The sequence below is a fragment of the Protobothrops mucrosquamatus genome, unplaced genomic scaffold (genome assembly GCF_001527695.2).
Source record: "Protobothrops mucrosquamatus isolate PMUCROS unplaced genomic scaffold, P.Mucros_1.0 scaffold_84, whole genome shotgun sequence".
In the NCBI taxonomy this organism is placed as follows: Eukaryota; Metazoa; Chordata; class Lepidosauria; order Squamata; family Viperidae; genus Protobothrops; species Protobothrops mucrosquamatus.
The window spans coordinates 596165-614458 of NW_015386160.1; the positions used below are offsets into that span (position 1 = coordinate 596165).

Below are 18294 nucleotides of genomic sequence, written 5' to 3' on the forward strand. Positions count from 1 at the left end.
TGTGATGCTCCAGGTACGGCCCTCCCCCCTTACCTTCCGTTCCCTGCGGCGCTGCATGTCAAGGCCGGGACGGAATACCCCGGGCCGCCGCAGCCAAGCGCGAGGGGGAACGCCAGACGCCTCGCGCGAAGGGGGGAGGCCTGGCGACGCTGCGCCCTGATGGGCGCTCACCGACAGGGCTAGGGAGGCCGAGACGGCCAGGGAGGAACAGCCAAAATGCCCCCTCGGCTTATAAGCAGGTCACCAATTTTTCCCAGTTCTTTGTGGGAAAATCGGTCCCTCGGCTTATATTCGGGTCGACCTATACTCAAGTATATACGGTACATATTGCTTTGAAATTCGTCAGCAGAATTTGAAATTGCCTGCAGACTTAGTTTCAGATGCAAAACATTTTCAAATTGTGTAATTCAAATATTAAGCAGCTCCCTAAGATATCTTCCTCTTGAAAGTTTCAGGAAAAGAAGTCCTTCCCAATAATTCCTGGAGATGCCAAGAATTGAATCCAGATTTTTCTTCATAAAAGCAAACACTCTATTTTAATTGTTTTTTTAATGTCAGTGGGTCTCTTAAAGGCATTATGTGGATCTCAGTCTGAAAGAAATCCTTGCTACCTCTCCAGCCTTCCCCCAAGACCACTCATTCCAATCTTATTCCCACTTAATAACTTTGATAGCAGAGTTCTGAAATGAAAGCTGATTAAGCCATTGTAACTGATTCAACTTCCTCAGATAATTAAAACTTTCTTCTCAAGTAGCCTTTAAATACCTTACTGATCAGGCCCTTCTAGTTTTTCAATGGCTCCAGCATTTACCTACACCGACTTCTCACTCAGCATCTCTCCATCATCAATTTTTGTGTTTTGTTTCAGTCCTTTTCTTACCTTTGAATTGTTTCATGGTAGTTCCTAGAAAGGCATTGAAGTCAAATAAATCCCAGACTCCCAATTTCATCCAGGGAGGAAGCGTTACTGGATTCATAAGTGTATTCTTGCACCTAAGAAGAAATAAACCAATGGGTCATCTTTGGAGGAATGGAAAAATCTGAGACAAGATCTATTTTTATAGTGTTGAACATCCTCAGATCCAAAACTTCCCAGTAGACCGACATGAAAAAGGAACATTGTTCTCTGCTCCATGGTAGATGAAAGGAGGGAAGTGAATAGGTTGCAATTGAAAGTATAGGTGATCAAAAATATATTTTAAAAGAGCCAGCCCCCAAACTATGATTCCCAGAGTCTTTCCTGAAGTATGGGGACTACAATTATCAATTGTTTGATGAGAATGTTAGGGCCTTTTAAAACCACCCAACCTTAAATATGAGCTAAAAAAGGGTATTTAAGGGGTAAATACTCTACAAGGCTCAAGGCATCCATATTAACTCTTCAACTATCCTTCTTCCAAGGATCAGGCTTCAATCACTCCAGTAAAGTCATATCAACCAGGTAAGATATGAAGACAAAATGTGATCCCAGACTCAAAAGATATGCCCATCCCCACCCCAAATTCTGATCCATGATCCCACATTTGGGTGAATAGTTCCAGCTGACTACTCTTTTTCCTTTGAGAAATCACATGAGACTTGGTAGTCTACGTAATGGGCCTATTTTGTTTATGGAATTTGCATTCCACCATTCTGCCAAAGAATGGTGATCTAAAATGAAGCAGATAAGAGAAACCAAGAGAAAATCTAGTAATCCTAGGCAAAAACAAAAAAGCAGGAAAACTAGAAGGAAGAAAACTAGTATGAAGAATACTCAGGAAGTCCAAAGTCCCTCAAGATTTTATTTTTAACCAGAACCACATGCAAAGTGAACCCCAATGCATATATTTTAGCTATCTACAGTATAATGATAATTCTTGTTGACTTCTCTTAAGATCATCACTGAAGATTGGTAACTTAACTCTATTAAAGTAACTGGGCTTGAATAATGCAATACAATTTGTATTAGATTATCTAAAAAAATTATGATGCAAATATTTTACAGTGATAATCAAATACACTTGTTTTTATTTTTGACATGTCAAAACAAAAAAATCATGGAATCCATGATTTCACAATTTCTTTTTTAAAGGTCTCAATTGGAGCATCAACAATTGGAGCATCAACAAAAAAAATGGTTTCTATTATTCCACTAATTTGCACTAATAACACACATAAAAAAAATACTGTCCTCTGTGCCTAGCCATTCTCCTTGCATCCACAATTCCAATTTAGGGGCAAGTCAGCTTACCTCTTAAGAGTGCTTTCCACATCCTAGAAGAGAGAAAGAAAGTGGAAAGGAATTAGGTGATTGTTCATACTAAAAATTCCTCTCAAATCCCAGACTGGAATAATATCTAGAAATGTTACCATTGTATTGTTTTATATCAACTTTCCCCAGCCTTTGTCCTCTCCAGATATATGGAATTTCATATCCTAGAATTCTCAACATCAGCAATGCTGCTTAGGGGATTCTGAGAATTCACACATCTTGAAGCAGTTGACTCAAAGGAGACAGTTGAGTATGCAAAACAGGCATTTATCAGCAATTTACAGATCCTCCCATTTATACAGATTCTGCTTGGAGGGACGTGATGATGTCAACTTCTCCAGTCACATATAATTGCATAAAGAATGATAGCTCAACTCTAGCATGACTCTGCTTTTCTCATTTTACTCTACTCTTTTCTTGTCCAATTGAGAAAATCAAAGTTAGTGTCATGGTTCCGACAGATGAATCTCTTCAAAAGAAGTTCGAGGCATTGTTTTCCCTTTTATTTGAGAAATAAAGTATCGGCGCTACATAGTTGAAACCAAAAACTGAATTCCCCTCCCCTGGCACAAAGTAGCAAAGCGCAATTCCCTCCTCCAATTAACTGTCATAAATCACATTCCCCAATTAACTTGAAGCACAGGCTTTCTCCCCATCTCTCCTGCCCGCCAAATTTCTATCAACTCTGGACCTAATAACCTTGGGTTCCCACGGCTGAGTTATTATTGTTATGACTAGCTGGATTCTCATCCATATTCCCCCTCCCAGCATCTAAAAGCGATAGAGAAAAGATGGCTACATTTCCATCTGTTGTCAAAGCAAGAACATCCAATGTTAACAGCATTGACAGTTAGACTGTATCCTAATCTATACACTGGACAGATGACATATTGGGGCACTCAATGCACACCCTGTCCAAGCCAAGATAGTCCCGTCCTAGATGCAGAAGTCTTCTATAACTTCTCCAAGAAATATTGTCTTAGCCACTTCCATGGACCTTTTCTCATGGAAAAAGTTGAATGGCCCTCCATTCATTCTTCAGCAGAAAGATATACCCATGAAATTGTCTGCCCTCTTTGCTGATGACTATTCTCCTTCTATTCTGGGTTATCTGTTTCTCCCTTTATAGAATATTAGTGAAAAATCTTGGCAGATTCTATACACCTTGAGGCTGCTCTTGGATGGTGTCAGAATAAGGGGGAACATGCTATTTTAACAGCTAAGGAAGCCCTGCATCTGTCTCTCCAATGGTTGAGAATGAGATGAGGGCAGCATCATGAGGACAAAGCATAAAAATAGGAGCTATTAGAGCATGATTGTGCCACAGTTAAGTCCAAGTGGGGGGAAAGCCTCAATAGCTTTTTGTAACCGAATGTCCTTCATACGTCCTGGATTGCACTAAGGTTGATTAGGGTTTAAGGGATGTACCCCAAGGACACACTCCCACAGTCCATCAGTATTTCTCGGACCATAGGTTGGAATCATGGATTTAAAGCCTGCTATATGCCTTGCTCTTAATATCAAGGAAAGCCATCAAGAGACAGCATAGAAAAAAACAGCATTAGCAGGATAACTGCAGTAACTACAGGTTTCAGAGCAAAGGAACTCAAGAGAAAACAAACCCAGATTGTTTTGTGATGAAAACAAAACAAAAATGTCTTAGCGAATTGCAAATGAATAGCGGAAGGCTATTGCAGAATCAGGAAGGCCTTCAAGGAGAATTACAGCAGTCAGGCAGATCTATTTTAGGGGAAGCTGTTCTCTCAGATGTCTTTACCCCAAGTTTGGAATATCTTACCTGCAGAAGCTCAACTGCTGATTGTTGGCACTTCTCCTTGAGTCCCTGGATAAGATCATCAAAAGTTGAGACTTCCCGGAAGAAGATGGCTGCATGTTTAGTCTTTTTCCAGAACATTCCCTTCTCTAAGGTTTCCATAACTTTAAGCAGCAGAAAGTTCTCTTGTTCTTCCAAAAATTGGCGTATTGAATTAAATTCAGTTATAACCAATTGTCTCTCTTGTTCTATTTGTTCCTGCAAGCAACAAATGGAAAGAGGAAAAGATGCTTGCTTAAGAAAAGGCATTCAGTGTCAGACAAAGACACCACTTAGGTGCCACAATGATATCAAGGATATCATCATGTAAACTGTGCAAAGTACATACTTTGTGACATTTGTCTCACAAATGTCTTGATGGGCATGTTGCCACTGTGAGAATAACTAACTTCTCATAAGATAAAGCATCAGTTAAACAAGAGATGCAAATTCACAAAATATACACCTCTCCTTTGAAGTGAGAGTGTAAGAAAGCAGATCAAAGTGCCAATAGATTTCTCATTTGAAAACAGCATAGGTCAGTGGTGACGAACCTATGGCACACGTGCCAGAGGCGGCACTCAGGGCCCTCTCTGTGGGCACACGTGCCATGCCCCGGAGATGGCAACCATCCCTCTTTAACCAGCCGCCTGCTAACTCGCCAAGGTCCACATGGCTGGATGCATCCCAACACCCATGCGCTCACTGGCCTCTGTGTGCAGGGGCCGATGGTGTCAGGCAGCAGCCGCCCCGGCCCCTGCCTTGCCCTGCGATAATGGCTCCCCCGCCCTGCCTCGCCTTGCCTCACCCCTCAGGACGAGCCTACTGCCCACTGCCCCACCTGCCAGAGAGCCCCTGGATTTCCCCCAACTCTGCCCAGCCCCCACGGGTGTCCCTCCCCACGAGCAACATCGAGGTGATCACGCCCACCTTGGCCACACCCGCCCAGTCTGCCATGAGCACCACAGCCAGGCCCACCCAGTGGGCCATGCCCACCTGGCACCGGGTGATAAATAAGTGGGTTTTGGGTTGTAGTTTGGGCACTCGGTCTCTAAAAGGTTCGCCATCACTGGTATAGGTAGTCCTTGACTTACAACAGTTCATTTAGTGACTGTTCAAAGTTACAACGGCACTTTAGAAAGTGACTTATGACTGTTTTTCATTCTTACAACCGTTACAGCATTCCCATGGTCATGTGATCAAAATTCAGATGCTTGGCAACTGATTCATATTTATGACAGTTACAATGTCCCGAGGTTATGTGATCACTTTTTGTGGCCTTCTGACAAACAAAGTCAATAGGTAAGCCAGATTTCACTTAACAACCACGTTGCTAATTCAACAACTGCAGTCATTCACTTAACAGCTGTGGCAAGGAAGGTCGTAAAACGTGGCAAAATTTACTTAATAACCGTCTTGCTTAGCAACAGATGGGATCAATTTTGGTCGTAAGTCGAATATTACCTGTATTTGCTACAATTCGTGTTATAAACTTTACCTTCCTTCTAATAAAAGTCACTATTCAGAAAAGACATGCTCTCTAGATCAGAGTTCCCCAACCTTTCTGGGCTGGTGGCCCAGGGCAGGGGGAGGAGGGAAAGAACAGATGGTTGAATGCATGAGTGCGCATTGTTCACGCGACTGGGGCCGTGAATGCATGAGAACCCATTGTTCACGCGATTGGGGCCGTGAATGTCTGCAACACTTACGGCGACACACAAATGGGCCACAAACACCTGCAACACTCACAGTGACACTCATGGGAGTGGGGCCATGTGCATGCACGCACCAGCCAGCCACTCATGCGGCCCAGTGGCCAATAGGCCGTGGCCCACAGGTTAGGGACCCCTGCTCTAGATAAACTGCTTCTAGTCCACATCACTAGGAGGAAAGGCTGACAATTACTTGCTTCCTGCTACAGACATTCATCCACAGAAATGTGGCCTTTCAAGCATTATCATTTATATTTCCTCCCATAATTTGATTTGGACCCTTAAAACGTTTTTTGTAAGAATGTCTCTAGGCCCCTCAAGGGCACTCACAGAACATTAAAATGTGTTCTGAGCACCATCCATTGCTATGTCTGGAAGGATCCTTACCTATCAAGAAAAAGAAGAGGCAAAGATATGCAGGAGTGGATAAAGCATTGTGACGGTGCATGGAAAAGACCTTGGGAAACATGGAAAAAGGTACAACCAATGGAACAGTTGGAAAAGAGGCAACTTAGCCCACAGAAGGAATGTGGGTGTGGCAAATATCTCAGAAGAGGCCCGCCCTCCTTTCGTAGGTTGTGAAGGTGATGGGGGAGAATTGTATTTTCAGACTTGCAAGATTTTATTAATGTAAATTTATAATAAAGTAGAGTTAGGTCATCTGGGTGTGCCTTCTGTCTGGACTACCTTGCAAGGCTGACAAGCATCATGGAATATTTGCACTCAGGAAGTAGTGGTTGGCAACACAGCTTATGGCAATCTTTTTATGGGGCATTTATGGCATACTTAACATCCCTAATATGCTACCAGCCTTCCAAAGGTTATCTACTCCTCGTTTAGCCTTAGTGGCTTTTCAAACACATCACATTTTACAGAAAATTTCCCAGCAGACAGTAGCACCGTCAGTCTTACTAATCTTAAAAAAAAACTAAGCAGGTTTGCACCTAGTTAGAATTTGGATGGAATGTTTCTGGAGATTCTTAATCATGTTTGCTTTTTCATGAGGCAACTGGACTTTGTTTTTCCTTGAAGATGCTTCACTTCTCATCTAAGAGGTTTCTTCAGTTCTGAAGAACTGAATTGAACTGAACTGAAGAATCTTCTTAGATGAGAAGCGAAACATCTTCAAGGAAAAACAAAGAAAGTCCAGTTGCCTCATGAAAAAGCACCTTGGCTGGAAGAACACTAAAGAATCCAATGGTTGTAGATTGGAAAATAATCATTTTTAAAATCTCATCTTGGCAAACAACCATGGCAAAATACTTCCATATGGTTGAAAACAATATGGAACTGCCCATGTAGTCTCCAGGAATCAAACTCAAGGGAAACTTTGCAAAAATATCCTTGGAGAAGACTAAACTATTTTAGGTAAGTATTCCAAACAACATTAAAAAGAAAAGCCTTTTCTTAGTAACACTTACAATTAGGGCCACAGCTTGGGTTCCTTCTTCTGAGTGATATTTTGAAATCTTTTCTTTCTCACTTTCTAAAGTCCCCATAACACTTAACAAATGGCCCTAGAAGAAAAAAAGATATTGAAATAATCATTGAATACTAGGAGGATATGATCACAAGATAATCACCAAATAGGAGGAGGATATAATCAAAGATTGCAACAGTCTCTGTTCTCTGACTCTTTTTCCTCCATCTCACTTCACCTCCTCTTTAAGTTCTGACTCTAAATGGCGATGGAGATTCTCAGTCATCCAGGTCTTAGTTGTCCCAAAGATGCTTTTTCAAGAAGCAACTGGACTTTTTTTTCCCTTTTTCGTTGAAGACATTTCACTTCTCATCCAAGAAGCTTCTTCAGTTCAGTTCCTCAATCTGAAGAAGCTTCCTGGGTGAGAAGCAAAATGTCTTCAAGGGGGAAAAAAAGAAAGTGCGGTTGCCTCTTGAAAAATCACCTTTGGGTTCTGTCTCTGAAGTTAAATGTTGCACAAGTAGGAAAACCGCAAGCATAAGTTTGTGAAATAAGCCATAGTTGCTTTATTCACAAATCACTGGCACAATGTTTGCAAACACAACATCCTCCCTACTTGTGAAGACCTAAACTCACAAACTGGTCTCTTCCACTCATTTGTAGAATAAATGTGTATGTATTTTGCACAGGAGTGTGATTATCCATTTCCCTCAAAATGGTTGCTGGCATAAAGTGAAAAGAGAGAAAAACCAAGATTGACAATTTTCTGTCTTGGCCTGAAAGCTTCATTTCAGAATTTTTCACGCTGAAGACATTTCATTGCATTAAATTCCATCTCCCATCAAGTCAACCAGCACAGCCAATGCTGGCTGAGGAAGGGTCATGTAAAACTTTTGTGATTCATGGGAGCTTCAATTGTTCACTTCCAACACAAACCATATAGTTGGGAAAAGGTGTTCTATTACTAAGAAATAAATAACATCTAATAAATAAAATGATAACTATTTCAAATCTAGAAGAAACAAACTTACTATTCTGAATTATTATTTCAGAAGTACTTTGAAATTGGTCTATTTTTTCAAATTACACCTTTTTCCCAGTTCAAATTCCCCATTTGATAATCAAATTGATCACATATCTTTTACCTATATATAGATGGTTTCCAATAAACTATCTTTATTTCAAGGAAAAATCAATTGGTCAACAGTGGCCAAAATATGGGTTTAAATCTTAAGCAACATGTACAAATAAATCAGATAGCATTGGCAAACTGCCTGTCTCATTGCTTTCATCTTTTTTTGCAGATTTTCTCCCTGTTCTGCTTTTGTTTTTAAAAAAGGAAAGAAGCAACTATTTTTCCCAATGCCATAGTGCTATAAGTTCCCCCCTTCTGTGTTTGTACACTTTCTGCCCACAGATTCCCACCTTGTACTCTGGAATGTAATGATCTGTGTGAAGGACCTTGGGAGACAGAAGGAAGAGATTCAAGTAGTCCTTGAATTAGCGACGTTCATTTAGTGACCATTCAGAAGTACAATGGCACTGAAAAAATGACATGACCATTTTTCACCCTTAGAATCAGTGCAGAATCATGTGATCAAAATTAAAATATTTGGCAACTGACTCATATTTGTGATGGTTGCGGTGTCACAGGGTCATGTGATCATCTTTTGCAATCTTCTGACAAGCAAAGTCAATGGGGAAGCCAGAGTCACTTAACAACCATGTTACTAACTTAACTGCAGTGATTCACTTAACAACTGTGGCAAGAAAGATCATCAAATGGGGCAAAACTCATTTAACAAATGTTTCACTTAGCAACAGAAATTTTGGGCTCAATGGTGGTCGTAAATCAAGGAATACCTTTACTCTTGGATGCAATGTCATGTGAGAATGACCTTGAGAGACAGAAGGAAGAGATACAATCTAGATAATCATCAAGCAAAAGGAATATCACCCCACAGTATTAAAAAAAAAAGCCATGGGAAGCATTTCAAAAGGAACCATTCCTAATTTTCTGAAAATAAAAGCAAAAGAAAGGAGAAATACTTCCAGACTTGCAAGATTCTATATTCTCACAATAAAGATAGTGTTAATCATCATGGTTTGTCTTTCTTGTCTAGCCTACCTCAAACACCTGACATGGACATCTGTGGAGATTCTTAGTCATCCAGATATGATTGTCCCAAAAGTGCTTTTTTTCAGGAGGCAACTGGACTTTGTTTTTCTTTGAAGATGTTTTGCTTCTCATCCAAGAAGCTTCTTCAGCTCTGACTGGATAGTGGAGGGAATGGAAGGATTTATACTCCTTGCAAACAGCTGGTCATTTGCATTCTTTTATAGAGTTGTTGGGGCCATTTGGAGGTTTACCTGTGTCCTCAGAATTATCTGAGTAGTGCAAATGTGTGTGGAGCCTTCTTGGCTGCAGGATGTTTTTCCGCCCTGTGTCCCTTCATTGTTGCAGACTACAGGAACATTTGTGCTTCAGTTTGAGATTCAGACATCACAGTTTCATCCGCAATAGCCTCCGCCTATCTTCAACAGCAAAGGGACACAGGGCAGAAAACATCCTACAGCCAAGGCTTCACACCTATTCACACTACTCAGGTGATTCTGAGGACACAGATAAACCTCCAAGTGACCTCAACGACTCCTTAAAAGAATGCAAATGACCAGCTGTCTGCAAGGAATATAAATTAGTAGTGGGATTCAAATACCTAAACAACCGATTCTCATATTTGATGCAGGCTGGGCCTCCAATGCATAGAACGGACTTCTGGAAATGGCATCCACACATTTCCAGTGGGTTGTTCTAGGCCTCGGAGGACGACTCCAGGCCTCCAATGCCTAGAACGGACTTCCAGAAGTGGCATCCACACACTTCCGGTGGGCTGTTCTAGGCCTGGGAGGACTCCTCCAGGCCTCCGAGGCCTAGACTGGATTTCTGGAAACCAGCCAGTTCTCCAAATTCAGGTAAATTTAGCTATCGGTTCTCCCGAACCGGTGTGAACCAGCTGAATCCCACCACTGGTATAAATCCTTACACTGCCCGCCATCCAGTCAAAGCCAAAGAAGCTTCTTGGATGAGAAGCGAAACGTCTTCAAAGAAAAACAAGGAAGTCCAGTTGCATCTTGGGAGCTGACATGAACAGCTTGTGCCAAAGGTTCCCACCTTGTACTCTTCAGCAGCCTCAGCCACAGGGACAACGTCATGAGCCAGATGCTCGTGTGATATATCACACATCGAACAGAAGAGGACGAGCTCATCCCTGCAGAAAGCCTTGAGAGCCGGAGGGTGGTCCTTACACACATGGCCCTCTTCTGTGATTTGTTTTATATCAACGCTCAACTCTTCGACCAGTTTTGTAATATTCGCCAGCTGCCCGTTTGGTATAAAGTTCAGCCGAGGAATTTTCTCCTGACACTGAGGGCAAGCAATCTCAAGGGGAAATTGTCCCCAGTAACTCACAATGCAGGCATGGCAGAAATTGTGCCCGCAGGCAAGCGTTGTCGGATTTAAGAAACTCTTGACACAAATGGAACATGTTAGTTCCCGCTGCAGCTTCTTTACAATGTGTTGCAGGTCCATGGCTCTTCCACAGGAACAGGAAAGGCTAATTCAGCTTCTTCACTGGGGTGGCAAAAGGCAATAGCTGAAGGAGTTAATAGCAATATCCTGTCCTCTGGAGCTGCAGAAAAAGAACAGTTCCTGGTACGGAAGAGAAAGGATCTAGGATCAGCATATTACAATCGCCACTGGAAAGCTCATCCCTCATCCCTAGAATATGTGATGTCCCAATCAAAATATATTAGTAACATTTTCAGTGTTTTGATGGAATGCCAACCATTGGCTTCAAAAGAAAGAGAGCCAAGCGTTAGGCCTCTCCCACTGCTAGAATAACCCAACAACCCAAAGCACCTGAAGGCAGAACAAGAAGCAACAAATAGAAACTTAGGAAGAAGAGAAGCAATCAAGAAATAAGGAGGAATTTCTTGACTGTGAGAACAATTAATCAATGGAATGGCTGGCCTCCAGAAGTTGTGGGTGCTCCATCACTGGAGGTTTTTAAGAAGAGACTGGACAACCATTTCTCTGAAATAGTATAGGGCCCCCTGCTTGAGCAGGTGGGTGGACTAGAACAGGGTTTTTCAGCCAGTGGTACGGGTACCACCTGTGGCACATTGGCACCTGGCAGGTGGAATGCGACCATCCTAGAAAAGTGGTAGTGGGGAAGGGGAATGAGCTGAACTGGTGGCAGCACCGCACAAGCCTGAGTGAGAGATGGCTGGAGCTGCAGGGCTGTCAGGGCTCAGCGGAAGCGCCAGGATCAGCACTTCTTCGGGGCTGTCAGGGCTCAGTGGAAGCGCCAGGATCAGCGCTTCTTCGGGGCTGTCAGGGCTCAGTGAAAGCGTCAGGATCAGCGCCAGAGTCCAGCTGGAGCTCAGCGCTGATCCTGGTGCTTCTGCTGAGCCCAGAAAAAGCGCTGATCAGCTGGAATGTTGCAGCCTCTCCAGGGTCTTGTGATTTACATTCAGATGCTTGGCAACTGATTCATATTTATGATGGTCACAGTGTCCCAGGGTCATGTGAAGTGACCAAAACTTGCTGCAACCACCCAGCAGATGAGGGGAATAAAAACCAAACATCCCCCCACCCCACCCCCACTGCCAATCCTCAACAGAAATGCTCACAACAATGAAAACCTCGGGCAGGAGGAAGAGCGCCACCGGGTGGGCAGGTAGGTGTCTTGCTCGGCTGTGGCTTGGGGGGCACTTTTTTCAGTGCCATTGTAACTTCGAACAGTCACTAAGCGAACTGTTGTAAGTCGAGGACTACCTGTACTTTATCACTTTTTTCCTTTTTTTTTTGGTCATCAAGTTTTTGACACCTTGCTAGGCCACTGGTGGTACTCGGATGTTGCCATATCCTAAAAGTGGTACAATGAGTGAAAAGGTTGAAAAGCCCTGGACTAGAAAACCTCTAAGGTCTTTTCCCACTCTGTTATTTTGTTCTATGCTAAATAAGCAGAAAAGTTGCTCTCAGAATCCTTCAGATGTTTTGCTACAAAAGATTATTGTGGTTCCCTTCCTACAATCTCTACATTATCTACACAGCTATATAAATTGGGGAGGAGATAGATCATCAATACCTTGATTCCAGACAGCCACACTTTTCCAAAATGCTGTTTCCTTTTTTTTCATACTTCCCTGTCAATAAGCAACTAGCATTTGCTCTATGACTTTTCAATAAATCAATTTGGAAAATCCCCATTTTGAAAGTTGCCCCTTGTTTATTCCTCCTCCAAAACTTGAAGGTTCACAAGTTTCTGTATGTATGTAAAATTCACTCACATGCATTGAAGGCTTCCATTTATCAACCTCCCTGCCACAAACCCAGAGAAGCTAGTTTATTACTAGCTTGAGTAACAGTATCACATAATTTCAGAAAACAATAGAGTTCACAAAGTTATGTTTTGTTCTCCTTACAGCAAAAATAAGATTTTGTAGTGTCTTAAAGACCAATTATGTGATAGTGTCACTTTTGGGAACCTATTCCATTTCATCAAATCCATGAAGTATTAGTGTGTGTGTGTGTGTGTTACCTTTTAATCAAAATGGTTAGTTAGAAACGATGCTAACTAAATTTACCTCCCCACCACCACACACCTTCCTTTTGGGAGGTGAAATTAGTAATCTGTAAAAATAAGGTCAATTAAACACAGGCACTGCAGTTTGCCTTATCTGTAAACAGCAACCATTCACAAAACACCCAAACATGCCATGCGTATTATTTGATAAAGCAGTCAACCCTTAGTTTTCTCTTCATTTGATCCATGAGTAACACAAATCAAAGTGATTAAAATCTACTAAATCATCTCAGTCCTATTAGGCATCTTTCAGTTGGTATTCCTAAGTAGCATTTAGATTTTTGCAATTCAAGCAGCCACCACCAAGAGGAGTTAAGAATATATTCTCCTTTTGAGCTCAACGTTAATAGGACTGCATCTAGGATTGAGGGTTTTTTGAAAAAAATAATAAAGGCAGGATAAAATAAAATAAAATACAATAAAATAAAGCAAAAACAAAGAAACCAAAACAAAACCAAATTTAATTCAACCAGCTTGGTCTAGAAAGCAGGAGACTCTGAGTTCTAGTCCTGCCTTAGTCATGAAAATCAGCTGGGTGATTTTTCACTCCCTCTCAGCCCAACCCACCTCAGAGGCTTGTTGATGTGGGGAAAATAAGAGGAGGAAGGTGTGTTGGATATATTTTACCATCTCGAGTTATTTGCAAAATAAAGGAGGGGGTACTAATAAATAAACTGTCTCAAATTTTAGGTCTCCCTAGAAATAGCAGAAACGAAGCCCGAACTTTCTCATGCCAGTACAGTTAGTTCCCTTGAAACACAAACTAACATCTCTTCAGCAATAGCAACAGGAATAATTTCTGCAAGCATCTTGGGAGGACATTGATTTAAAGCAGGAGTAGTCAACCTTGGCTCTTTTATGACTCGTGGACTTCAACTCCCAGAATTCCTGAGCCAGCTAAGCTGACTCAGGAATTCTGGGAATTGAAGTCCACGAGTCATAAAAGAGCCAAGGTTGACTACACCTGATTTAATGCATTAATTCCTTAGACTAGAGCTAGAGATACTAAAGGAAACAGAACCAAAACAGAAAGAGTCAAATTGAACACTTCTCGGTTTTTTGTTTTTTTTAAAAAAATAGCTTTTTATGAAGCCACCCAGCTTTATAAATCAGGTTTTCAGATCATCAAAGGGGAGACGCGCGTACAGACAAACATCACAAACCTACAAGGCGGCGCTCTTTCTCCCTACTTTAAAAGTCCTTTTCCCTGCCTTTATAGGAAAAAGAACATTAAACTACCATTCCCGAAAAGCTCTGCTGCGTCTGGCCCCACCCACCTTATCTCGTCCACGCCGAATGGGATTGGGGCTTCAACAAGATAATTGAGCCAAGGACAATTATGATTGGCTGAAATTGGTAGCACGTGCTGAGGAGAGCCTTGCCTTTCTTTTGACAGACGCTCCGCTTCTTTCGGTTTTGCGAAAGTTCGCATGATGGGTGGACGTGATGGCGGGGAGTTTTTGCATGCAGCTTTTGCATACAGTAGATTTTAAAACGTTACAAATAGCGTGGGATGATTCATAAGATAAGTGTAGGTGCTTTTATTTTGCTTCTCTTAAGTAGCGGTTCTGATGGGAAACATAAGAGTATATCTGGATTAGTGCAAGGGAGTAACAGCTTCATTTGCTATCTAGGAAACCTTTACTGCAACTTTGTTCTGAGGAGCAGTGGACAAAAATTTAAAATGAACAATTTAAAAAATGGTAATTGTGTCACTTTCACGAGGCACCCGATTCCCTTTACTCAGTTGGGGATACATTATCCTGAGAACAGAACATATACATAAAAATGTGTGTGATAATTTAGAATGGTTTTCATGTTAAATTGTGTGAATATAAACCTTGGAACTTTTCCATTTTTTTATTTGTGATTTACTGCTTTAGCAACAATTATTAGTGACATTTAATGTTTTTGATTGTAAACCTTTCAACTGGGATTTGCAAGGCAGTATTTTGAAGGGTGGAATATGTAAATATTTAAAATCCTTCAGTCACTTTGTATCTATAGAGTTGAATTGGCCTGAATCAATCCAGTATTGAATGAAGGCCTGTTCATTGAAAGTGTGGACCATAATCCAGCTCATTGATAGTTGACACATTGATAGGGGTTTTTTCTCTCTCAATTATTCAGTCTAGGGCTGAAGAAAAGAACTGGCCCAAAGTCCCCATCCAGTTTCTGTATTTAAGGGAGGACTAAAACCAGGATCTCCCCACTCCTACACCACCATGTTAATATTTCCTTACAATGTCCCAGGCTGCTGCAAAGAAGAGGGGGTCAACCTAGTCTCCAAAGCACCTGAAAGCAAGATAAGGAGCAATGGGTGGAAACTAATCAAGGAGAGAACCAACCAAAAACTAAGGAGAAATTTCCTGACAGAACAATTAATCAGTGGAACAACCTGCCTCCAGAAGTTGTGAATGCTCCAACACTAGAAGTTTTTAAGAAGAGACTGGACAACTATTTATCTGAAATGGTATAGGGTTTCCTGCCTGAGCTGGGGGTTGGACTAGAAGACCTCCAAGGTCCCTTTCAACTCTGTTATTTTGTTATTCCCTTCCCCCCCCCCCACCTTCCATGGTGGGGAGGAGATTAAAACTTGGGTCTTCCAATCCAAGTTCAAAACTTTCACTGTTACACCAAGATGATAGGTAAATATAGACCAACAAAACCTCAGATTGTTTCCTTAAATACCTCAATGGTAGTTTGTATTTCTCTCACAATCTGGATCAGAGTTTCCCAAGTGCACTCACATGTGGGACAACCTCTCTTGTTTACAGACAGCAAAGTCATTTTAATTGGCAATGATGGGAAGGTGATTCATTGAGGGGGTCACTAAATTGGGGAGCACAAAATGGAGTTCTATTTTCTGCCGGGTGAGTGGCCAGGGGTGTATGTAATTTATTATGGAAACAACCTTCCAATGGGCAATTGTAACATCTTTATTACTGTCACAGACCAGCAAATGCAGCTGTAACAGAGTTACAATGATGAAATGCAAATACATTTTTATTAAAGCGCTCTTATTATTTCTAAACACCCATTATTAGTTTTATTTCCCCAGATCCTGAAAGAAATGGTATACAATTAAGTCTTATCCTCCGAGATAAGACTTAACTTTATCTGCACTTCCTTTGTATGAAAATACTGATTAGAAGATGTTACAGAAAATGAACTCTTGTGTGCAGGCAATACACAAGATATCCAACCATCAAATAAAATGACCATCTCAAAGGATTTCAGAAGAGGAATTGTGATGAAAATAATAATAGCAATCATGTTAACAAGTATCTTGGGCTTTCATTAAACAAATTGGATGTACTGGAGTGGATCTTGCAAATGGAGGGTGTGAGCCAGCAATTGATTTCTACAGTAAGGAATTAAAGTCCAGGCTCTCTAGCTTTAGTAGCTCTTTCCCTTGAGGCAGCTGCTCTATTCATCTGCTGCCCTTGTCAAAAAAAGCCTCCTGGGAAATTGTCTTAAAAGTGACAAGAGTTAGTTAGTATCCAAGCAATGCTTATTGGCTTCATGAGATTGCAGTTTCAAACTCTGAATACTTAACAGCAATAAAGGGAAAGAGGGACTTTCTGAAAAAAAAGACCTTTGATGTAGTGACTCAGTCTTATCATATTAAATTAAATCCTGGATCTAAAGTCCTGGATCTAAATATAAGCAAGTTATCTTTATCCAAAAGAAAATATCCTGATCTTAACATTGAATCATGTGGAAAAAGTGACCAAACTCAGAAAGAACCTCAGGAACAGCTGTTGCATGAAGGACAGAGGGTTTCAAATCTAATAAAAATCACCCTTAATGGATTCAATACAGTCTGGTGAGGATCTTAACACTGAATCCTGTGGAAAGTATGACCAAACTCAGAAAAAACATCAGGAACAGCTGTTGCAAAAAGGACAGTGTAAGGTCTTGCTTAATGTACTGTCCTGCCTAGACTAGTCTTCCCAAGAAAGCAAAACTCTTGAAACAGGCATTGTCTCAAAAGGAACCTTTATTGAGAGATAGTATAGCAAGAGAGCAAAGCAAGATCTAAAGTTTTCCTGTGCAAAACATTACATTTAAACCTTCCCTTACAAGCCCCACCTCAATGGCCAAATGTCCAGTTTGATTTCACCAATCCCCAGGTGCAAAGTTGTTATGGGAACTGAAGTGATAAGTGCAGTTCCCAGGTGTAGTTCCTGGGGTTTTGATTCCCTCTCAGCTTCCTCCCATCGGAGTGGAGATAAGGCAGATGACCTATGACATATTCCTTCTTCCATTCACACCCAGAGGCATCAAAGGGGTAAAGAACAAAGTGGAGGAAACACAGATTCCCCACTTGAAAGTAAAGGGCCATCCTCCCCCTCCCAGCATAATGACAGACCAGAAAGCAGAAATAAAAGCAAAATAAAAGTGATAGATGCCGAAGGTCTGACGAGAATTTCAAAGCAAAACTATATTCTCTAATACAAATCACCCTTAATGGATTCAATACAGGCTGGTGAGGGTCAAAGAAAGCAGTTTGCTTCTCTGTAAGCCAGTTACGCTATTGCACACTTGATGCCTTGTAGTTCTGGTCTGGACAGCATAAACTCAACGAGAACGGTTTTAAAACAATATTTATTATCCAGGAATCCTTAGCAGAGATTTACTTTGCAGAAGATACATCTGAATCATTAGGATATTGTCCATTCCCATAGGTAAAGAAATAATGGATTCCTCCATCCTGTGTAAAATTACATGTTGGCACGGAGCTTCTGGCCTGGTGGCCGGGATCCATGCAGAGAGATGATACAATGGCACAAAGCCAGGAAGTACAGTCAAAAACTTTGAAACTCCTCCCACTTAACTAGATAAGCTATAACATTAACTAGCAGCTAAAACTACATTGCCCATAAGCCATCTCTTAAGGAAACAGCGTTTTAACCCTTTAAATGCTAAATACTCTAACATAGTTCTCTCAATGCTACAACATTAACCCTGTAAATGCTAAACACTCTAATACAGTTCTTAAGCTAACTGGCTGGTCCAGCACAAAGATGTTCCTCTAAAGGAGGCTGCATGGTCTCCCAGTGAAACAGGCATAAGTGATTTGTGTGTGTGTTTTTAAGCCTCCCACAATTCCAAACATGTTACTTAAAATATTTAAATTTAAAAGAAAACCCCCTTGGAGTTCCTTTCTCTATATTTCCAAAATGAGCAGTTTTTACAAGTGTGATTCATTCTTTGATGCTGTGCAGTCCCTTAAGCAGGAAAGAAAAAGCAGCAACTGCTGCACATAAACATGAAAATACCAGCGATGCCCTTAGATAAACAATCTTGACTCCTGCCAAGAACCTGAACACGTCCCTCCAGTTTTCTAGCAACATATTTGAAAGTGGCCTTCATAATAATAATAATAATAATAATAATAATAATAATAATAATAATAATAATAATAATAATAATAATAATAATAA

At 41.1% G+C, this 18294-nt stretch overlaps 1 protein-coding gene across 1 annotated transcript in view; it reads right to left on the bottom strand.

The window, feature by feature from the left end:
* LOC114922442 (zinc finger protein RFP-like) overlaps nucleotides 1-10440 on the bottom strand; it is a 12713-nt gene extending 2273 nt beyond the window's left edge. The window contains exons 1-4 of the mRNA XM_029283806.1: nucleotides 10369-10440; nucleotides 4050-4283; nucleotides 2231-2253; nucleotides 881-993 (exon numbers count right to left, since the gene is read on the bottom strand). Of these exons, the coding sequence (XP_029139639.1) occupies nucleotides 881-993; nucleotides 2231-2253; nucleotides 4050-4283; nucleotides 10369-10440 (442 nt within the window). The remainder of the gene's footprint in view (nucleotides 1-880; nucleotides 994-2230; nucleotides 2254-4049; nucleotides 4284-10368) is intronic.
* Nucleotides 10441-18294: the final 7854 nt, after the last annotated feature.